Here is a 23,861-nt window from a genome sequence, read left to right on the forward strand (position 1 = left end):
CTGAGCCGACGCCGCCCGCCCGCGGCGGGGCGCGGGGCGCGGGGCTCTGGGCTACGGAGGCCGTGGCGGGGTCGGGGCCAGGGAAGCTTAGGCGTCCCCGGCCGAGCGCACGCCTTCCCCAGGAGCGCGGCCTTTTGGCCTTGGGCCGGGTCGGGCTGGGCCGGCCTGGGAGAAAGGTCGCCAGAGGAGCGGGTCAGTTAGGTAACGGCCCCTGGGGCTCCGCCATGGAGAAAGGGAATGGGGTTTGAGAAGTGGGTATTCCCCGCTGAGCTGAATCGAGTGCGCCCCCCNCCCCCCCCCCGCTGCTGGGCAGGTACGTCCCTTCCCGAGGAAGAGGTGGGCGAGGACTTAGTAGGGGTGCCGCAGCAGCCAGCCACGTTCTTCTGCTTGTGGCCGGGGTGTGGAGGACACTTATCTGCCCTCGGTAGACGTGCTGGATTCCCTCGACCCACTCCACTGGGCTCCCTTTCAAACTCCATGGCTGCTGGTGATCACCCATACTCCTTATCCCTTGTTGTAAAGGCCGATACGCTGCCCTTATTCCATTAGGGCTACTACAGGATTTCTGTGAAAAGGAAAGTGAAAACACGAGTTAAATGAATTTGTAGTTTTAACCCTGGAGAACTCACAGAGAAATGACACATGTGTGTTAATATGCCTATGGGACACGTGAATGTCTTGCTGCCCCATTAGTTTTGTTTGAAACTCACACAAATTAGTAAAGGACGGAATGATTAGAGGAAAATCTGGCGAATGTTCTTTCCCCTAGTTTCCAAATTACATGAAGTAAACTGAACTATGCTTTGTTGGCCAACGCACTTGAAAGATAAAATGTCAAGCCAGACTCTCCACTTGAACAAAATAAATTTTAGTATTTACTTGACAACATGGCAGTTTGGAATATGAAGGAAAGCATAATGCTTTCATATTTTTGGTTTTGGTTGTGAACTTGGGCTTTTTGTTTCTTTCCTTAAATATTTGGAGAAAGTATTTTGGAGAATGCCATTTTACTTAGGTTCTGTTTTGTTCATTTCTTCTCAATCGCTTTAAGATTCTACTTAAGATAATTTAGACAGGTACTTATTTAAAGTAGAGCTAAGTTTCATTAACAACTGGTCTTCAAGTGGAATTTTAAAGTAGAAATCTACACCATTGCAAGGAGATCAAAGTATTATCAAGTATGGTTTACTTGGCCTTAAAACTTTCTCTTGTCTTAGCTCCTAGTGTTTTATCTTCAGTAGTGATTTTAGAATGGTCTCATTCATAGTTTTTTCTTAAATTTCTTTTACTAATTTTTTTTCCTAAATCTTTAAAATGATTTCCAGAAGTTTTCATAATGTGGCAATTAATTATTTGATTGGAAATGGGAAATGTAAACAGGTTGATTGGTCTAACTTTTAAAAACAAAACAAGTACAAATTCCTTTAGTTTGTAGTTACTCTAGCATTTATACGTAAGGAATGTAAAATTGCCTTAACATTAGTTTTCTGGGATGCTTTTAATTAGAAGAGTGAATTACCTTAAAGTTTTCTAATCTCCTAGCAGGGCATGCTGAATGCACTATTAGAATTTGCATCTATTTAATGAAGTTTATTCCTGCCCATTTTCAAATCAGACCAATATGTTTTTTCTCCTGAGAAACCTTTTATTTTCTTATATGTGGTTTTGAGTTTTTGTTTTAATTCTAGTTAGGTAACATAAAGTGTAGTATTTGTTTCAGGTGTACAATATAGTGATTCAATACTTCATATTATCACCCAGTGCTCATCAGGACAGGTGTACTCCTTAATCCCCATTGCCTGTTTAACCCATCCCCTCACCCACCTCCCCTCTGGTAACTATGTTTGTTCTCCATAATCAAGAGTCTGTTTTTTGGTTTGTCTCTCTCTCTTTTTCCCCTTTGCTCGTTTTTGTTTCTTAAATTCCACATATGAGTGAAATCATACAGTATTTGTCTTTCTTTAACTGATAGATTTTGCTTAGCATGATACTTTCGAACTCCATCCATGTCCTTGCAAATGGCAAGATTTCATTCTTTTTTATGGCTCAGTAATCCATTTTATATATATACCACCCCTCTTTATTCATCAGTCAAGGGTACTTGGGCTGCTTCCATATCTTGGCTATTGTAAATAATGCTGCTATAAACCTAGGGGTGCATGTATCCCTTTGAATTAGTCTTTTTGTATTTTGGGGCAAGTATCCAGTAGTAAAAATTACTGGATTGTAGGGTAGTTATATGTTTAACTTTTTGAGGAATCTCCATACTGTTTTCCAGATTGGCTGGACCAGTTTGCATTCCCACCAACAGTGCAAGAGGGTTCCTTTTTCTCCACATCACCAACACCTGTTGTTTCTTGGGTTGTTGATTTTAGCCATTTTGACAGGTGTGAGGTGATATCTCATAGTTTTTGGTTTGCATTTCCCTGATGGTAAGTGATGTTGAGGATCTTTTCATGTGTCTTTCGGCCATCTGTATGTCTTCGTTGGAGAACTGTCTGTTCATGTCTTCTGCCCATTATTCAAATTGGATGATATGTTTTGTGGGTGTTGAGTTGTCTAAGTTCTTTATATATTTTGGATACTAACTCTTTATAGGACATGTCATTTGCTAATGACATCCTCCCTTTCAGTAAGCTGCCTTCTAGTTTTGTTGATTGTTTGCTGTGCAGAAGCTTTTTGTTTAGGGGCGCCTGGGTGGTACAGTAGTTAAGCATCTGCCTTTGGCTCAGGGCGTGATCCCAGTGTTCTGGGATCGAGCCCCACATCAGGCTCCTCTGCTAGGAGCCTGCTTCTTCCTCTCCCACTCCCCCTGCTTGTGTTCCCTCTCTTGCTGGCTGTCTCTGTCAAATAAATAAATAAAATCTTAAAAAAAAAAAAAAGCAGCAGCAGCTTTTTGTGTAGATGTAGTCCCAATAGTTTATTTTTGCTTCTGTTATTTTCCCCCTTGCCTCAGGAACCATACCCAGAAAGAAGTTGCATCGGCTGATGTCGAGAAGTTACTGCTCGTGTTTTTTTTCTAGGATTTTTATGGTTTCAGGTCTAACGTTTAGGTCTTTAATCCATTTTGAATATATTTTGTGTGGTATAAGAAAGTGGTCCAGTTTCACTCTTTATGCATGAAATGATCCAGTTTTCCCAGCACCATTTGTTGAAGAGACTTTTTCCCACTGGATGTTTTTTCCTGCTTTATCAAAGATTAATTGACCATGTAGTTACGGGTATATTTCTGGGCTTTCTATTCTGTTCCACTCATCTATGTATCTACTTTTGTGCTAGTACAATACTGTTTTGATTACTACAGCTTTGTAATATATCTTGAACTCCAGAATTGTGATATCTCCAGTTTTGCTTTCCTGTTTCAAGATTGCTTTGGCTATTCAGGGTCTTTTGTAGTTCCACAGAAATTTTAGCATTGCTCTTAAAAATGCCGTTGGGATTTTGATTGAGATTGCATTAAATGTGTGAATTGCATTGGGAGTATAGACACTTTAACAATATTTTTTTCTTCCAATCCATGAACATGGAATGTCTTTCCATTTCTTTGTGTCATCTTCAGTTTGTTTCATCAGTGTTTTATAGTGTTCTATAGTTTTCAGAGTATAGGTCTTTCACTCCTTTGGTTAGATTTATTCTTAGGTGTCTTATTTTTGGTGCAAATGTAAATGGGATTGTTCTCTTAATTTCTCTTGCTGCTGCTGCTGCTTCAGTATTGATGCATAGAAATGCAGGATTTCCATATATTTTGTATCTTGAGACTTCACTGAATTCTTTTATCGGTTATAGTAGTTTTTTGGTGGAGTCTTTTGGGTTTTCTATAAATGGTGTCATCTGCAAATAGTGAATATTTGACTTCTTTACCAGTTTGGATGCCTTTTTTTTTTTTTTAAAGATTTTATTCATTTATTCCACAGAGATAGAGACAGCCAGCGAGAGAGGGAACACAAGCAGGGGGAGTGGGAGAGGGAGAAGCAGGTTCATAGCGGAGGAGCCTGATGTGGGGCTCGAACCCATAACACGCCGGGATCACGCCGAGCCGAAGGCGGATGCCTAACCGCCGTGCCACCCAGGCGCCCCTGGATGCCTTTTATTCCTTTTTCTTGTCTGACTACTGTGCTGTGAACTTTCAGTAATAATGCTGAATGAAAGTAGTGAGAGTGGATATCCTTGTCTTGTTCCAGACCTTAGGGGAAAAGCTCTCAGTTTTTCTCCATTGAGGATGATGTTCACTGTGGGTTTTTCAGATATGGCCTTTATTATGTTGAGGTATGTTCCCTCTAAACCTACTTTGTTGATGCTTTTTATCGTAGGTTGTACTTTGTTAAAATGCTTTTTCTGCATCTATTGAAATGATCCTATGGTTCTTATCCTTTCTCTTATTGATGTATCACGTTGATTCATTTGCAAATATTCAACTACCCTCGCAACCCAGGAATAAATCCCACTTGATCGTGGTGAATAATTTTTTTAATGTATTGTTGTATTTGGTTTGCTAGCATTTTATTGAAGATTTCTATCTATGTTCAGCAGAGATATTGGCCTCTAGTTCTCTTTTTTAGTGGTGTGTTTATCTGGTTTTGGTCGCAGGGTAATGCTGGCCTCATAGAATGAATTTGGAAGTTTTCCTTCCTTTTCTATTTTTTGGAATAGTTTGAGAAGAATAATATTAACTCTTCTTTAAATATTTGGTGGAATTTGCCTGTAAACCTATCTGATCCTGGGCTCTTGTTTGTTAGGAGTTTTTTGATTACTGACTCCATTTCTTTGCCTAATAATCACTCTTTTCTAACTTTCTATTTCATCCTGTTTCAGTTTTGTACTTCAGATGTTTCTGTGTATTTAGCCATTTCTTCTAGGTTGTCCAGTTTGTTGGCATATAGTTTTTCATGGTATTCTCTTATAATTGTTTGTATTTCTGTGGTGTCAGTTGTTACTTCTTCTCTCTTATTTATGATTTTATTTATTTGCATCCTTTCTCTTTTTTTCTTGATGAGTCTTGATAGAGGTTTATCAATTCTGTTGAGTTTTTTAGAGAACCAGCTCCTGGTTTCATTGCTCCATTCCATTGGGTTTTTTTAGTTTCTGAATCACTTATTTCTGCTGTAATCTCTATTATTTACTTCCTTCTGCTGTTTTTAGGTGTTGTTTGTAGTTTTTTTTTTTTCTAAGCTCCTTTAGGTGTAAGATTAGGATGTTTGAGATTTTTCTTTTTGAGATAGTCTTGTATTTCTATAAACTTGCCTCTCAGAATTGTTTTTGTTGCATTCCAGAAGTTTTGGACCATTCTTTTTTCATTTGTTTCCATGTACTTTTTATTTTTTGATTTCCTGGTTGACCCATCATTGTTGAGTAGCTTGTTATTTAAATTCCATGTATTTGTCATCTTGCCAGGTTTTTTCTTGTGGTTGACTTCTAGCTTCATAGTGTTGTGGTCAGAAAAGATGGCATGGTGTGACTTCGATCTTCTTGACTTTGTTGAGGCTTGTTTTGTGGCCTAATACGTAATCTGTTCTGGAGAATGTTCTGTGTGCACCTGAAAAGAATGTGTATTCTGCTGTCTTAGGATGGAATGCTATGAATTTATCTGTTACCTCCATCTGTTCATTCAAAGCCATTGTTTCCTTGTTGATTTTCTGTTTAGATGATCAGTACGTTGATGTACATGGGCTGTTAAAGTCTCCTATTATTATTGTATTATTTTCTATTCCTTTATGTTTATTATTAACTTTTATGTATTTGGTGTTCCTATATTGGGTGCATAAATATTTACAATTGTTATATCTTCTTGTTGGATTGTCCCTTATATTATTATATAGTGTCCTTCTTTGTCTCTTGTTTTAAAGTCTGATTTGCCCAGGGGCGCCTGGGTGCTTCAGTCGTTAAGCCTCTGCCTTCGGCCCAGGGCGTGATCCCAGGGACCTGGGATCATCGAGCCCCCCATCAGGCTCCCTGCTCCACTGGGAGCCTGCTTCTTCCTCTCCCACTCCCCCTGCTTGTGTTCCCTCTCTCGCTGGCTGTCTCTCTGTCGAATAAATAAATAAAAGCTTTAAAATAAATAAATAAATAAAGTCTAATTTGCCCAATAAAAGTATTGCTACTCTGGCTTTCTTTTGACCTCCATTTGCATGATAGATGTTTCTCCATCCCCTCAGTGTCTTTAGGTCTAAAAGGAGTCTCTTATAGGCAGGATGTAGATGGATCTGGGTTTTTTATCCCTTCTGTCACCTCCTGCCTTTTGATTGGAGTGTTTAGTCCATTTACATTCAAAGTAATTATTGGCAGATATGTATTTATTGCCATTTTATTTATTTATTTTTGGGGAGTGGTTTCTGACAGTATTCTCTGATCTGTTGTCTTTTATGGTTTGCTGGTTTTCTTTAGTGATATATTTGGATTTATTTGTCTTTATTCTTTGCCTATTTATTAGTGGTTTTATGTTTGTGCTGACCATTAGGTTTGCATGTAATCTCTTTGGCATTTAGCAGTCTATATTAAGTTGATGGTCATTTAAGTTTGAACCCATTCTTTACTCCTCTTCTCCCCACATTTTAAGTATATGTTGTCATATTTTCCATCCTTTTATTTGGTGAGTTCCTCGACTGATTTTCTTCCAGAACTGTGTTTACTGCTTTTGTATTTTGTACCTTTATACTGTCACTTTTGGTCTCTGTGTTCTGCTCAGAGATTCCCCTTTAATATTTCTTGCAGGGCTGGTTTAGTGATCATGAGCTCCGTTAGTCTTTGGGAAACTATCTCTACTTCTATTCTGAATGATAGCCTTGCTGAATAGTGTATTCTTGCCTGCAGATTTTTCCCATTCAGGCACTTTGAATATATCGTGTTCTTCTGGCTTAAAAAGTTGCTGCTCAGTGATCTGCTGATAGCCTTATAGGGTTTCCCTTGTACGTGACTATATTGTTTTGGCTTGCTGCTTTTAAAATGTTTTATCACTATATTTTGACAATTTAATTACTGTATGTCTTGCTGTGGATCTGCTTTTGTTGATTTTGAGGGGGGGTGGGGGGGTGGTCCGTGTCTCCTGGACCTGGATGTCTGTTTCCTTCTCCAGTTTGAGGTAAGTTTTCAGCTATTATAATTCTTCAAATAAATTTTCTTCCCCTTTTTCACTCTCTTCTTCTTCTGGGACTCCTAGAATATGAATGTTAATACGTTTGATGGAGTTACTGAGTTCCTTATGTCCCTGTTTTGTGTAATTTTTTTTTTCTCTTTTGTCCATGATTACTTTCCATTACTCTGTCTCCTAGGTCATTAGTTTGTTTCTCTGCTTCTTCCAGCCTGCTGTTCATTTCATTAAGCATGTTTCTTATTTTGTTTATCGAGCCCTTTATCTCTCCTACGTTATTCCTTAATTAATTCTGTGTGAATGATCTCACTGATGCCTTCTACTCTTTCCTCAAGTCCAGTATTTTTATGATCATTACTTTAAATTCTCTTTCTAGCATGTTACATATATTTGTTTCACTTAGATCTCTGCCCAGGCCTTGTCCTGTTCTTTCATTTGGGACAAGTTCGTTTGTCTTCCCATTTTGTCTTAGTCTCTGTGCCTGCTTCTGTGTATTAGGAAAATCAGCTGCATGTCCTGTTCTTGAAGGTAATGAAGAAGAGGTTCTGTAGTGCCATGCCTTGTAGTGTCCCCTGTTCCCCAGGGTCTGGCACTTCTGAGAGTGTCTCCAGTGTGTGCCACATGTGCTCAGCTGTTGTGTCCTGGCTGCTTTATCCTTTAGGCCAGTTATCTGCAGAGGCTGTCTTTACTTGTTTTGGGCAGTGTTTGGTCCCGTCCTGAATGTAGCATGTTTTAACTAGGTGTGCTTGGTTCTGCTTGTGGAATAAGGCCTGTCGCCACTGCCACTGGAACCGAGGCCCTGCAAATCTCCTGTCTCTGGAGGCACTGTGTGAGCAGGCATTTGGGCTGGTCTGGGCGAGGGGGCCCACAGTGCTAGGACTGAGACAAATGTGACCAGGAGAGGCAGTTCCACCCAAGCATGCTGGGGGGGGGGGGGTTGGTGTAATCAGGTTAGGTAGGGAATGTGGATGCTGCACTGGTTCCCATAGGTGGTCCTATGCTTATGCTGAGGGGCAGGGAGAGGGAAATGGCTCCTGTCAGTTCCTTTGTTCCCAGAGGGGTCTTTCCATGGACACTGCCCCTCTGAGACATGCTCCAAGATGAGCAGGTAACCTCCCCACTGTGTGCCCCATGCTCTCTTCAGATCACTGTTTCCACACTGTGTTCATGGGCTGTTTGACCTGCCTTCTATCCAAGAGCAATGCAATGCAATGCCCTCTGGGCTCTAACCTAGCCAAGCCTGCTGACCTTTAAAACTCGGGTCTTTAAAACTCTTGCTAGCTGCAAGAACTCACGAAATTTGGCTCCTCTTGCTTTCCAAGCAAGATGCTATGGGGATTCTTATTCCAGTGTGCTCCCGTGTGCTAGTCTGTCTCTAGCCCTTCTCTCTTCCACTGCAGTGGACATGATCTTTTCATCCCAAACCTGGTCTCTGTACTTCCTGCCTCCTTCAGTGTGGCTTCTTCTTGACTTGTGGAATTTGTTCTGACAGTCTTCAGGTCGATTTCCAGGGTATTTAGGGTGATTAGCTATCTAAGTTGTGGGATGAGGCAAGCCTGTGTCGTCCTACTCTGCCACCATCTTCCAAGTTTGTCTAATATAAATAAAACTTTTTAAGAAGATTTTTATCTATCTTGGGGCACCTGGGTGCCTCAGTTAGTTAAGCATCTGCCTTCGGCTCAAGTTGTGATCTCGGGGTCCTGGGATCAAGCTTCGTGTTAGGCTCCCTGCTTCTCCCTCTCTCCCCCTCCCTGCTTGTATGCTCTCTCAAAATCTTACTAAAAATTAAAAAGATTTTTCATTTTTCCTCCCCAAAAATCCCTCAAGAGGATTCAGTCAGGTTGATGTGTTTTATATACCAGTGGTTTACAACAGTATACTTAAATAGATGGTGTATTCCACACTGACATCTTTTTTTTTTTTTTTAAAGATTTTATTTATGTGACAGAGAGAGAGACAGCCAGAGAGAGAGGGAACAAAGCAGGGGAGTGGGAGAAGAAGAAGCAGGCAGGCTCCCAGCGGAGGAGCCCGATGTGGGACTTGATCCCAGAACGCCAGGATCACGCCCTGAGCCGAAGGCAGACGCTTAACGACTGCGTTACCAGGCGCCCCTACACTGACATTTTTAAGTTTCATTTGTCTTACATATTTTGTGGTCCTTATAACAGTATTCCATTTTTACCTTTTTATCTTCTTAGATGAAGAGATAGAAATGATAATCCTGAGGTTAGAAGTAATGAAATTTTTATTTGGCAATTACATGAAACTATTACATATTCTTATCAATTACTGGCCAGTTAAAGTAGGTAGGGAACCTAGTGGTTTTAGACGTGTTAATGGGAGAGAGAATATTGTGGATTTCTTCGTTCTAAAACCGAAGAAAGAATAGTTGGTTGTCTAAGGACTACAAAAAGGTTTTTTGCAAGTAGTAGAGTAGTGTCCAGGCACATGCCAACATGGTTATTTTGTTTTTACTTGTATCTTCTCTGGAGGGTTCAAGACAATTTGGACCAGAGGAGGAGCTTTGAAAATATATGTTCATTTCTGTAATCTCGTACTGTATTATACACAATAAGGAACTGAGAAACAGGTAAATGTGATTGTTTCTTCCATTTTCATCCTGGCTTCTTGTTTAATCATTTTCAAAATGGCATAAAGTAGTGGGTTGTATTTATGTTGTGCTATGCCGGCTAGGGAAAGGTGCACTGGGCTGCTTTAGCCATTGCAGTACTTAAAAAGCATTTGGAACTTTTTTGTAAAGGAGATCAGATTTTTGTTTTGAGGGTTTTTTCCCACCTATCCCTGGGGTAGCCATTGATAAGTTTACAAATAACTGGCTCGTTAAAAGGTGCATTTCTGTACCTTGTTCCTTTCCCTTGCTTCTTTGTAGATAATGTTAGTAACAAACTATAGCAGAGAACAGTTTTATTATTTTTGAACATTTTACCTATTAGCAGAGTACAATGGAAGATGTTGTCAATTGAGTTGAAAAATATAGTGTACGATGATAATCTCTAAGCAATTTACACATCACCCCTTGTTATGAATTATGCTTTCCAGTGTGTTGCTTCTCAAAAGTTCATTTGTAAACTGGTTATCTGGAACTCAGCCCATTAATTCATTTAATAAATACTGGAGATCTCCTAAGTATTGTAAAAGACGAAAGATGTCTCTTAAAATCCAGCATGGGTGAAAGTTGGTTGTAGAGAAGTTACAGAAGGTTGTATAATTTATGTATGGTGATTAGGCCCCCAAGGTAGCTTTTTAAAAAAAGATTTTGCTGCCTCATTAATGGCAGATTAACAAACTTTAAAGGTTTGGGCTTTTTGGAAAGAGAGCTGGGGACAGATCTTACTGGCAAGTTAGTCCTGGCTGGAACTTTAGCTACCCAGTGTCTGAGCTGTTTCTGTTTTTCATAGTTGCTTCTTTTTCGTTGCTTCTGAACAAACACTTAAGTTATGTCACAGCGACTCTCATGGCAGCCTGAGCCTTGTGAGGAGTGGAGTACTGTTGCAGTTTGTATGTATGTCCGAGATAACCTGTGCATTCGCATGATGCCATTTTCCAGTGAGTTTTATATTATAAATTATAGGAAAAGCTCAGGCAACAGAAAATTCTATATGTAAATCATGAATATACTTCATAAGAAGATTAACTCAGATCAGTAGTAATTATATAATATTTTGCAAGACAAAGATACCAGAAGCTGGTGTCCTCTTGTCAGCTGACTCATCTTTTTCAAAGGTGTGCCAAAAAAAAAAAAGGTACAAATTATCAGGAACTCTGTGCCAGGAGGTTTAGGGGAAGGGGCAGTATGATTATAGTTGATTTAACAATTTCCTCTCTTCCCTAAAATACAAACCAAAAATCTTTAAGCCATACTTTTGAAGTTATTTTGAAGTTCTGAAGTTGCTTCAAAAGCCAAATAGCAAAAAATTATTTTCTTCGGCAGAAGTATTTCCAAGGCTTGAGAAATCTTTAAGAAGGAAGAATCAGTTAACTTTTTTGCTATTTTTAGTACATTAGCATTCAGGAGGCAGAAAGTCTTAGCCATTGTAAGGCTGAGTGGATCCTCTTTTGAGTGCCCTTATAAATTATATAGATAATATAAGTTATTTGTGACATTATATATATTTTCCCATGTGCTCTTATATACACATTGTATTGTTAAAATGTTGGCTTATGATTATTTCCTAGCTGTTAAAATTATAACTGATAAAGTAGGTTAGTAGTGGTTGCCTTTGGTCTTGTGATCCCATTGTGAAAGAAAAGCTCTTGAAAAAACATCAAATCAGCTTCATGGGAAATCTGAAGAGGCTCAGGAAAAACTTAGAGTTTGTTCTCACAGAAAGATTCTATGCAACTTAAATACTTCTTATATTTCTTTTCATTTTTAAATTATTTTTAAGTGGGAGGAGGAGGAGAGGGAAAGGGAAAGAGAGAGACTCTTAAGCAGGCTCCATGCTCAGCGCCGAGCCCTGCGCAGGGCCCAATCCTATGACCCTGAGATTATGACCTGAGCTGAAACCAAGAGTCGGATGCTTAACTGACTGAGCCACCCAAGCACCCTCATATTTCTATTAAAATGTCATATTTGGGACAAGGATATGTAGCCTAGGGATTGATTATAATTTTTAGGTTTTCATGAAGTAAATCAATCACAAGACTGTGAAATTAACTTCTATTAAAAGAGCTAATTTCTCCTGTGTGCCTATGTTCTTTACCACACATGTATTCATATACTGGTAGTGTGCTCTATCAGGGGTAGGAAAATCATGCTAGTTGAGGAAACAAACATTTTTAGAGATAAGGTTTGCTGAGGATATTATGAGAAGTTGGCTATTTTCATCTTACAAATAATGTTAAATTTATTGTAGAACTATTTTCTCTATTGATAGAAGCCAAAGTAGTGCTAATAAAACCAACATGATTTAATAACTCCCTTTTTGTAGTTCAGTTTAATTTTGAATACTATGAAACTTTGTTAGTATTACTTGATACATTTAAAACTGAGCACTTATTTCCCAATCCATTCCTTCCACAGCCTTCCCCATCTCAGGAAATGGCACCGTTATTCACCGAGTTGCTCAAGCAAAAAATGTAGGAAACATTAATTCCTCCCCCCTCCCATCCCCCAATTATAATCTTTTAGCCTAATTCTCCTTTACCTCCAAATGAGCCACTTCTATCATCTAAGCTAGTCTTTAGCCTCTCACCTGATGGTCCTGCTTCCTCTTTGGTCACCCTGTAATCCATTCTCGACCTGTCAAGCTGATCCTCGTAAAATATGAAGATCATATTCATTCCAGCTTAAAACATACTAATGGCTTCCTATTGCACTTGATTTAATATTCAAGCTCCTTGCAGTAACATACAAGCCTTACATGATCTTGTCCCTGCATCTCTCTGTAACCTTACCATGTACTTGGGACTCCTCCTCCCCACTCTCCATGCACCAACCACACTGGTGTTGTGTTCTGTCCCTTAAATCAGTGTATTTCCTATCTCCTTGTAGTTTAAGGTCCTGTCACCATCTCAGAGAAGCCTTCCTGGCCCTCTCTTTACAGCAGTCTATCAGGCCCCCTGTAGCCCTTCATTTTCTTTTAATTTTTAAAACCTACATCTAGATCTGAAGTTATTTTGATTTATATGTTTTTCTCTGACCTCCCAGTCCTCATTAGCCCTTTGAGAATAAAAACCATTTACTTCCCCATCCTCAGTACCTGAAACAGTACCTGATACATAGTGGATACACAGTATATATTTGTGAATAAACTATTTACAAAATAACTATTAATTTAATTTTCTGCCGTATCACCTCATTTTCTAGTGAAGGTTCCAAGTGATTCAGAGAGAGCAGTTTACCAGAAAGTAAAATGAAGAGGGTAGTAAACCTAGCAAAACTAGAACCATTATAAATTTTCTATTGGTTATATTCTTAGAATTTACTAAGAAGCTCTGTTTAGAAAAATTTTTCCCATTAAAACAATGGTATAAGCCAATATAAATAGATCTGAACATACTATTTGATTCTTTAAATATATTGGGTGTTCCTTGGTAGGTGGTTAATTGCCTGAGAATTAGCTTCTTCAGCTAAATTCTAGAAGAGCTCTCGAAAGTTCTCCTAAGAAGATTTTAGAAGTCACACTTCATTTCTAATTAAGCAGCCTAGACAATTTTGTGTTTTTAATGACATTTGTTTTCAGAGGAGGTATTCTGAATATTTATGCAAAGGTTGTAATATATAATTAAAGAACACGACAGAAGTAAAGCTTTAAAATTATAAACATATTCAGTCATCGTCCAGAACTGGAACTGTATTTATATAATTGAAAAGTTTTAGTATACTTTTAGACCAATGTGGAGTTAAATAGTTTAGGAACATTTCCATTCAGCTTTTGACTGTTTGGTCTACTCAGAAGACAAAAATTATTTATTTGCCTTCTCATACTTTTAAATCTGACATAGAAAAAGTTAATTTATAAAGATGCACCCTTAATTATCTGACCTGCAAAAAGGTCAAACAAACTGAGAGTCACAGCTATGAATCTGACTTCTGTAAACTTGCCTAATGTGATCCAGACCTTTACTTGATTTTTACTTCATCCTAGTTGACTTTTCTTCTACCTCACTGCTTATTCCCACTAAAGGAGTTGGAGTTACTTATATTGTGAACTGGACATTTTCATTTTTATGTACATCTTGGGTATGTTTTTAGGTGGTATTACTTTTTCTAATCCGTTTCCTCAGTAGTTGAAATAGTAGTGATTTATTAGTAGGGTATTCATATATATATATATATGTTGTCTTTGCATTTTAATGAATTGGTTCATGGATTTAACTGCTCTGGGTTTTGTTTTAGCTATTTCATGGAGCTACTACTTCAGCTTCCAATAGTATTATCAGTCTCTAGATTCTAACCTAAAAAACAAAAACAAGAATAAAAACCCAAACCAAACCCTGGTGTCTCCCTGTAGGTTTAAGATTCTTCTCTTAGGTTGCCTTCAGACAGCATAAGGTGCTGTTTTCATAGAGTTGCAATTTGCTTCTTTTGGAGAAGAAACATTTATCAAACATTTGTGGGTTTTTTTTTTTTTTTTTTGCTCTCTATATAGAGTATATTTATTTTAGAATTTCTGTGCTAAGCTACAAAGATTTTTTAGATTAAAGCCAAGTTTTACTTTAAGATTGTGCATCCAAACAAGAAAAGCATTAGTTTCCCTAAACTGAGGATCAGAGCTAAACAGGAAGAATGGTTTATGTTCACAGTGGTCATCCATGGAACTTGTTCTGCAACGATCATTCCATTACCCGCTTGACCGCCCTCTCCCTTAAGCTTTAAGGCATTTTCATTCCTACTGTTTCAACAGAGCACATACACATTATTCTTCCAGTTACTGTCTGTTGGTAAAATGTTTTAACCACTTTAAAATATAAGAAAATACAAATTATAATGAACTCACTTTTTTCTTAAAACAAAGACATATTAACTTTCAACAGTGACTCTAACCCAAATTCATGGAAAAGAAATAATACTTCGTGTTTTTCAACTCCTAAGGATTTGATGATGCACTGGACATTTATTTCCCAATTCAGAGGAAATTTGAGAAAAAGTAATGTTATAAAACAGGATTTTTTTTTTTTTTTTTTTTTTTTTTTTTGCTGCTGCTGCAGCTTTCATCCAGGTTTTCATAGTGTTACAATGAAGGCTGGAAGTAGTCATTCTCTCTGCCTCACTATACAGATGAAGTAGAGTCATGGGAAGTCAGTGACTATCGACTTCTCAAACATAGTACATTTGGATAGTAACACTACCAAATTCTGCTTCCAATTCATTTTTTATAACATGGGTATGCCCCCCCAGGCAGCTACGTCTCCCTTTCCCTGAAGGAAGACCATTCCTCAAGACCAAATGAGATACCTTCCTTCGTTCGAACTTTGAAGTGTCTGTCTGTCCCCTTAGAGGCCTCATACTTAAGTTCAGTTAATTTCAGTGAATTTGTTTATAAAATTTAATAGTTTCCTGTGGTTTTGAAATTAAGATACTGAACTATTAAAAAAGTATCCTAATAAATATGATGCTAATTTTTGTATTCTTTACAGCTAGGAAAAGAAGCTGACCAGAGGAAATAAGTGTAATTTCTCTGGTTTTAGATAATTTCAAGCCTTTCTGTCATGATTTATATTCTTTTCTGATGTTCTCTAACTCAAGTATTTCTCTTTTCTTTAGGTTACTCACTATAAACAGTACCCACCCAATACAAGCAAAGTTTATTCCTACTTTGAATGCCGTGAAAAGAAGACAGAAAACTCCAAAATAAAGAAAGTTAAATACGAGGAAACAGTATTTTACGGGTTGCAGTACATTCTTAATAAGTACTTAAAAGGTATTATTTTTCCTAGTATGTTTAAAATGGTGCTTTTATGTAATGCTTCATAATTTTTTATCTATATTGTTATATTCTATGATTTGAAATAACTCAAAAGTTTAAGTTTGATATTTACTTAACAATGACTATTTTAGGGGTTGTTTTAGAATTGTAAAAAAATCTGTTAATTTGAATGCATTAAATCTTATAATTTGGTGTATGTGCTTATTGTTCCAAGTATGAGAAAGATTTTCTGAAACTAAAAAATTCGGGAATAAGTTTAGAAAAGTCAATTTTCTGAGGCTAATTTGGTATGTTAATAGGTTTAAGCCATTAATTCACAGTAAAGGATTCATTATTCATCTGGGAATCATTTTGAATTATGGTAACAGAATATTTTTGTCATAGTCTGTTTTATCTTAAAAGCCTGTTTTTCAGAACTCCCTGACACTGTGGCCTTAGTCTCAAATGTTAAAATGGAAAAACCCCCAAAATAATTTCTGCGCTTTTGTATTTGAAAATCCATGTCTAGTTTGTTTTATGATGGTATTTCTTGGGCAAAACAGTTCACAAAGGTTTTATACATTTTGGAAAATTTCATCTCTGAAGACTTTTCAAATAAAAATAGTCTCAGAAATGAATACAGATTAAGTTGAATTTTACATAGATAATAACCTTTTTCCATAATCTTGGCATTTAAGATCAGACAGTTCAGATATGTTATACCATTGAAAACCTACTTGAGTATCCAAAGTACTTTGCAGTAAGACTTACCAAGATATTTTAAATGAGTTTACTAAGTGACCTTACATAGAAAAAGTTACTAAAGATTGATGTCATAGTTCAGTTCTACAGCTTAAAAACTTTATTATTGGGGCGCCTGGGTGGCACAGTGGTTAAGCATCTGCCTTCGGCTCAGGGCGTGATCCTGGCGTTATGGGATCGAGCCCCACATCAGGCTCCTCCGCTATGAGCCTGCTTCTTCCTCTCCCACTCCTCCTGCTTGTGTTCCCTCTCTCGCTGGCTGTCTCTATCTCTGTCAAACAAATAAATAAAATCTTTAAAAAAATTAAAAAAAAAACTTTAATTATAGCTAAAATCTATTAATTGCCTGTTATATGCTTCATACATTTTAACTCACTTAGTCCTCACAGTCATCCTGTAAGTAGGTGCTCTACTATTATCCTCATTTTACAGCTAAAGAGAACTAAAAGTGTATTTGAGGAGCCAAAACTTAGTCCTTGTGAAAATTACTGGATTATCAGCCCTGAAGACACCCTTTATGTATAAAGTAAAAAGGTTCACCTGGAAGATTATTTGTATCAAATCTGAAGAGTTTATATATATTAATAATGATAGAAAAAATATCATCTTAGAATTCAACTTATTACTGTGATTTAAAAAAATACTACACGTGTAATAATTTCTTCTGCACATCCACTTTTCAAGTAAGAACTTATTATATATGCTTAGGGTGAATGAGCAGAAGAGCAAATTACTTTCCTGGCTGTGCTGTTGACTCTGGGTGATCGTTTAACCTCTCAGTTCTTGGTTTTTTATCCACAGAATGGTGAAATAGCTGGAGGGATTAATCCTACAGCAACTTAGCAATTTATGGAATGCCTTTAGAAATGTAAACAGGAGAAATTTGTCTTTTCAGGTAAAGTAGTGACCAAAGAGAAGATCCAGGAAGCCAAAGAGGTGTATAGAGAGCATTTCCAGGATGATGTCTTTAATGAAAAGGGATGGAACTACATTCTTGAGGTAAAAAAATGGTTTTCATGTTTTGCTCTACTTTGGTTTTGCTTTTAGTTCAAAATTTCTTACAAAGGAATTTGAATAGAAGACTATAATTACAACTTTTTTTCCCCTCTGTGACCCAAATATAATGGCTATTTTAGATATTCTTATGAAAAGTTAAGGGGGACATTTAAATTTTTTTCTATAGCAGGTCTAAATAGTTGTTTATAGTATTAATGAATTACAATTGAAATCACTAGCATTTTTTAGAAAGGTGATTTAATCTTTGAAAATGCACTGCAATTATGAAAGGGCATGGTTATTTGACAGTTTTAAAATTTAGGTCTTTTCTCTTAGCTATAGATTATTTAAGGGAATAGATGCAGTGTGTCAATCACTGTACAGTAATTCTGGGAAATTTCCCTGAATCATTGGAATGGTTCCATGTTGATCCATAAAGTCGATTTTTATTCTTTGTTGTCCTGTAATAGTCATACCTAGCATGTTTGGATCGATTAAACTTTTGAGCATCCGAAGACCTGGGAACTGAGTTATAAGAGTTGAATGTCCTCTGGTGGAGGTCTCTACTACGATGATAGATTGGGAATGGGATCTTTTGGCATCTTGCCATGTAAAGTGTTAATTTATGTCTTAAAAACAAATGTCTTTTCCATTGTAGACTATCAAATACAAAATAATTAGAAGTACTTTAACTTTCAGGCCTATATTGTAATACTGAGTTTTACTATTTTTTACTTGTGGGTCTTTGAAGAAGTCACATAAGCACTATGTGCTGTACTTCCCTGTATCTTAAGTAAGGTCAGTAAAATCTGTTGGCTAACTCCTGTACTCGCCGCATTTGGTTTGTTGGGAAGAGAACAGTAATAGATGTTAAGCTTATTAATATAATTCCCAGTAGCCAGGGTGATAAATCTTTTGATTTTACGTTCAGAGAATTTTAGGGATCTAATCTAGTCTTATCTAATCCTGTTTTAAGAATAGAGTCTGAGACATAGAGATGTTAAATGACTTTCCCAAAGTCCAAGTCAGTATTTTTGAGTCCGTGCTAGGATTTCTAAGGCCATATTCTTTCTGCTATATCCTGAAGCCTTCCAATGCTTCTCATTAAACAGATTTTTCTGTTATCTAGTTATCTGTCCCAAATCACATAAAAACTATTAGGCTTTCTGAAATAATTTGCCTTCCTAGCCAAAATTTAGCCACAGCTTTTACGTTTAAAAGAAGGGAGGCATAATTAAATATTCAATAACGTACTCTGTAGCAAGTATGTTTCAGGCTTATTTTGGAGAGAACTGTTGCACTTGGGTATTGATTGCCAAAGCTTTAGAAAGTACACCTAATGATCTTTTCCTAAAGTGGTTTCGGTCTACTACCAGAATAAAGAGAAAACCTATTTAAAATTCTCTCTTTTCTTTTTCTTTCTTTTCTTTTTTTAAGATTTTACTTATTTATTTGAGAGGAAGAGACAGAGATAGCGAGAGAGACCACAAGCAGGGGAGGAGAGGGAAGCAGGCTCCCCACTGAGCAGGGAGTCCTATGCAGGGCTCTATCCCAGGTTCCCGGGATCATGACTTGAGCCGGAAGTCAAGACACTTAGCTGACTGAGCCACCCGGGCACCTTCTCTTTTCTTTTGTTTGTTGTTATTTTGTTTATGTTGCTAATAGCAGTCCCTTATTTGGTCTTTTAGCCTTTAGCTTTTCTTTTATGAAAATGAATGACTACTTAGAAGAAAGATAGTGTTCTTGGAATATTTTTGGAATATATCAGAATAAACTTTTTTAAAGAATGGGAAAAAATGACTTTTTTCTTTGGATCAGTTTGAGATTATCTTCTAGTGAGAAATGTTCTTAGCAGAAGTATTCTGATAACATAAAATTTAAAAATTAATATCAGTGCCTAAACTGTTAATCATTTTAACTAATTTTCTTTCAAGAGAATAAGGATTTTCTGACTCTGTTACTAGCAATATAGTAACATGTACAACTGCAGTTTCTATGACAGTAAGTTTAGCTTCTGTAAAATATAAAGAACCTTATTAAAACAAGTTAACTGCATATCATCTGTTGAATGAATAAATTCATTGTTGTCTGTTACCAGAAATATGATGGGCATCTTCCAATAGAAATAAAAGCTGTTCCTGAGGGCTATGTCATTCCCCGAGGAAATGTTCTCTTCACAGTGGAAAACACAGATCCAGAGTGTTACTGGCTTACAAATTGGATTGAGGTGAATTGTTTTAATTATTATTTAACATCAACTGAAGATGTAAAAACCATTCAACTGGGATTCTGATTTTAAAATTGCTACTAATAAAGTTGTGTAATCTACAGTTTACTAAACCTTTCCAGACCTCAGTTTTCTCATTTATAAAGTGACAGTTGGATTAAATAATTTTAATTTCCTTCCAGTGAAATTTCATGTTCTGAGACTTTATCTAAGTGAAATTATTAAGAACTATTACTGTTAAATCTCAGTTGGCTTCCATCTTGTTTGTTGCAATCCTGAATGTATATTATCATAGAACTGAGAAAAGGAACACAGGTTTATTTTTAGTAACTTAAGATTTATTTTGTGGATATTCTGTTCTAATTATACTAAAGGAATTTTGTTCAGATCTTTAATAACAGCTTTCTTCATTATCTAATCAGTTTAGAGCCTACGCTTTACCACCTGATATTTCTCATCTAAACACACTCAAGACTTACTGATCATTTTAATTTCTAAGCCTAAAAAGGAGGATGGATACACTAGAAACTCTTTGAGTTTATACTGCAGGGCTCTTTGTTTTCCTTTCATCTGTACCTAAGGAGTCCTGTTTTCACATGCTCATAGTTTTGACATTTAATAATCTACTTAGCTTCCCAATGGCTTAATTTAGATTTTCTCTTACTAGAGGCAATACCTTAGAAAGTGACTATAGAAATACCACCTTACTATGTGAGAGGCGTTTACCCAGTGCTTAGAACTCTTTATCTTAGTAGTTTATTGGTTAAGCTAACTTGTTGTTATATTGTAAAATAATACATTTGGGGTTATTTATAAGGACTGGAAAATTTAGAAGAAGTAAGAGGTCCAAGAATATGTTTGAAATACATTTTCTAAGTTGACAAAATTTAAAACTCTCAATTAGACTCTTTCTGGGACATCAACTTATAGTAGGCTAATAGGCCCAGAAAAAAATATCCAATTAGCCAAAACAAAGACTTTAAATATTTTACTGCTGTCTTAAAACTTTGAATTAAACTGTGAACTCAAAACTTATGATTAGTTTTTATACAGTTGTTATAGTATTTATATTGGGAAATAATAGATTTTAAGAGGATGGTATTATAAAAACACAAGAGGAAGAGTTATCTGTCTGTCCTTTTACCTTCAATGCCAAAAGATCCCAAACAGATATATCTTATTTTGAAAATCATCATCTGTGGGTAACTTTTTTCACTTTATTTTCTCATTTAGTCAGTAAGTTCTTGTTCCTTGTGTCTAATTGAACTTCCATAAAGCAGATATTTATGGACATAGAGGACTAATTCCCAGCTCACCTTGCTTCATGTATGTTTTTTATCTTCTTCAGAAAGTGAAAAAAACACTAACCTTTAAAAACAACAACAAAAACCCTGTTGTAATCATTATATTGGTGTATTTCACTAAAAAACTATAAAGTTTAAAATATTACATATAGACATCTTAGAGCTGTAGTTTGTTAGCAAATAAATACCATTTTTAATTTAAAAATGATTAAATGTAAAATCCAGCATGAGACTGTTCGCTTTTGAAGGGGGAGACAAATTACATAGTTCCTTGTTTTAATTGCTTAGAACCTGAAACAGAACTTCTGTCAAATTTACTTTCTACTCTATTAATATATATTATCTTAAATAATTTCAGTCCTTATTAGCTATTTTTATCTAAGCCACACTAGTTTATGGTCTGACACAATCCCTGTTATAGTTTCTGATAGATCCTGTGTTTTATAAAAAACTGTTTAAATACCAAGTCTCCAGAAGAGACTTCTACATAGTAACTTTGCATCCTTCCTGGGTTTCTGTTGCAAGGGTGGGAGGAGGTTTATCCTAATCTTACCCATCCCCAAGTTTACCACCTTGTAAATGAAGTCTGTTACCAAATCCAGCAAACTTGTTACTTACAAACTTAAAGATGTTCTCCAGGCAATCCTTGATTTAAAACATTTTAAATAGTACTAAATAGTATTCCTTACAATGGCCTTTCCCAGTGTGTGTTCAAAGTTATTGCTAATATCCTTTGCTATTCACCATACACTGAATTTTAAAACCCACTAAAATTATTGAATAGCTTTATCAATATCAATATTGGTGCTAGAAGAAACCTTAGTTCTTAAATCAGATTTCAGAACGTGTTTAGAAGAGCCCAAGGGTTCTGCAAAGATGTCTCAGACAAACAGAGCGCTGAGAAATGAACACATTGGGCTAAACATAACCATCTCTTCCGACCAAAAAGCAAAACCAAACCTTTTTTGCTGTTCAAAAGAATTATAAAATAGTGACCTCACAGTTTTACAGCATATGCAGAAATGTTTCATGTAGCTTTCTTAAAATGACTTGATAAAAGCCAAGGACATAAAGCATAACTCAGTGAATAGAATTCTCTAGTGCTAAGCGAAAGCATCTCTGAACTAAATAACCTACCGGTAGTCATGTAATCGATCTAAGGAAAAATCAGATCCAAGACTATGTAGAGAAGTAAATGCTTAATTCTTTAGACCCATACTATTCAAAGTGTATTCCCATGCTGGCCCATAAACTATTTGATGCAGGTCCATATTAAATACAGAAATTGAGGATAACCAAAATTTTTAGAAACTTTCACGGTAATTCCCTAAGTGTGAGTGTATTTTATAAAACTATCTGTCCATGACAGATTGAAAATTTTAAAAAAGGTTTAGCACAGAAAATTTTTTTAAATATTATCTGCTTCATTGGCACTTTGGGATAGAAACTAGGTAATTTGATGTTCTCTACTATTGAGGTCCTGCCGTGTTTATCCTTTGTGTTGCTAACTGAGAGCTAAGAAATGCACTATATCTGGGATACACATGGTGGGCATCTTGCTATACAGTTCAAATGTCTAGCTGGCATTTCAGGTAGTATGGAGGTCTAGGACATACCTCCAGAGAAAGAAGGATTTTCCTCAGAAAGAACTCAATATTTTATATTCTAATATTATGATTAATTTTATCACTACAGACTATTCTTGTTCAGTCCTGGTATCCAATCACAGTGGCCACAAATTCTAGAGAGCAGAAGAAAATATTGGCCAAGTATTTGCTGGAGACATCTGGTAACTTAAATGGTCTGGAATACAAGTTACATGATTTTGGCTACAGAGGAGTTTCTTCCCAAGAGGTAAGAAACTGAAATGAACTTCATTTAATAGAATGTGCTTTGTTGGTTAGATTACCATTATAAATTTGGGCGAAGTTACTGATACTGATCTTGGTTCTGAATAGGCTACATTTTGAAATTCCAACATTCAGTCAGTAGATATACATTTAGTACCTACTATGTGTTAGCCTCTGTTCACAGTATGTGGAATGAAGCTTTCAATGAATGTCCCTATCCTTAATATATTGGATGGATGGACAGACAGTAAGATAATGTTATATATTATAATAGATATAGCAGGTGTCAGATAATGTTATACAGAAAAGCACAAAGCAGAGTAACAGAAAAGAAGCTGGTGGGAAGTGAGGGTGGGTCACTATTCAGTAAGTCTCTTGCAGGAGGTAACAGTTGACTCCTTAAATATTTAGGAAAAACTGAATCTTTGTCATAGGAACTGCTCTGATAATATTTAAATATCTCTCCAAGAATAGATGAAGACAGTAATTCCTTTGAGAGATACACTCTATACCTCAAAGTATGGGTCTTTTTCTTCTGTTGGATTTTGGTTTGTGCTCTCTTTTCCAGACTGCTGGCATAGGAGCGTCTGCTCATTTGGTTAACTTCAAAGGAACAGATACAGTAGCAGGAATTGCTTTTGTTAAAAAATACTATGGAACGAAAGATCCTGTTCCAGGCTATTCTGTTCCAGCAGCAGAACACAGGTACAATTCTGTTTTCGTCCTCCTATTATCTAAACATTTGTTTCCTAAAATGACTTTTTTCACTTTTGTATTGATGATCCAGTGATGTTTTGCTTACTTATAAGCCAGGAACTACAGTAAATCTTCACAAACGTAAGCAATACAAATTCAGTATTTATACTAGGTATCAAAGATTAGTATCAGAAAGAGAACTTCGAACCATCCTAATAAAAACTATTAAAGAGCTTTCTTTTGACTTACATTGCATGTAAGTTTCGTTTTAAGAACTTTTTCAGCTGCTCTGTTGCCACATGCAGATATGTTTTATTTGTAAATCTGGGAACACTCCCTGTAAAACTTGGTCACTTTTTCCCTTTTCCTGCTTACTACGTGCCCTGCAAGTAGCCACCTGGATGCAGTACCCTCGACTGTAGAAGAGCAAGGCCCTTTGATGAAAGGAAGAGAGTTCAGATTCTCTTTATGCTTCCTTATCGGTTATGGCTAAACCAGCTCAAGTTAAACTAGAAGGCAGTTATAATCCAGAGTGCAGTCGCTCTGCTCCTAGAGTAACTTTATTGAAAG

General features: G+C 36.5%; 1 protein-coding gene across 1 annotated transcript in view; it reads left to right on the forward strand.

Annotated features, from left to right (window-relative positions):
- The first annotated feature begins 2,413 nt into the window (after window positions 1–2,413).
- NAMPT (nicotinamide phosphoribosyltransferase) overlaps window positions 2,414–23,861 on the forward strand; it is a 36,281-nt gene continuing 14,833 nt past the window's right edge. Inside the window, exons 1-6 of the mRNA XM_011233147.2 lie at window positions 2,414–2,432; window positions 15,315–15,471; window positions 17,114–17,217; window positions 19,313–19,441; window positions 22,441–22,599; window positions 23,164–23,300. Of these exons, the coding sequence (XP_011231449.1) occupies window positions 2,430–2,432; window positions 15,315–15,471; window positions 17,114–17,217; window positions 19,313–19,441; window positions 22,441–22,599; window positions 23,164–23,300 (689 nt within the window). The 5' untranslated portion in view covers window positions 2,414–2,429. The remainder of the gene's footprint in view (window positions 2,433–15,314; window positions 15,472–17,113; window positions 17,218–19,312; window positions 19,442–22,440; window positions 22,600–23,163; window positions 23,301–23,861) is intronic.

The sequence above is a fragment of the Ailuropoda melanoleuca genome, chromosome 1 (genome assembly GCF_002007445.2).
Source record: "Ailuropoda melanoleuca isolate Jingjing chromosome 1, ASM200744v2, whole genome shotgun sequence".
Lineage (NCBI taxonomy): Eukaryota > Metazoa > Chordata > Mammalia > Carnivora > Ursidae > Ailuropoda > Ailuropoda melanoleuca.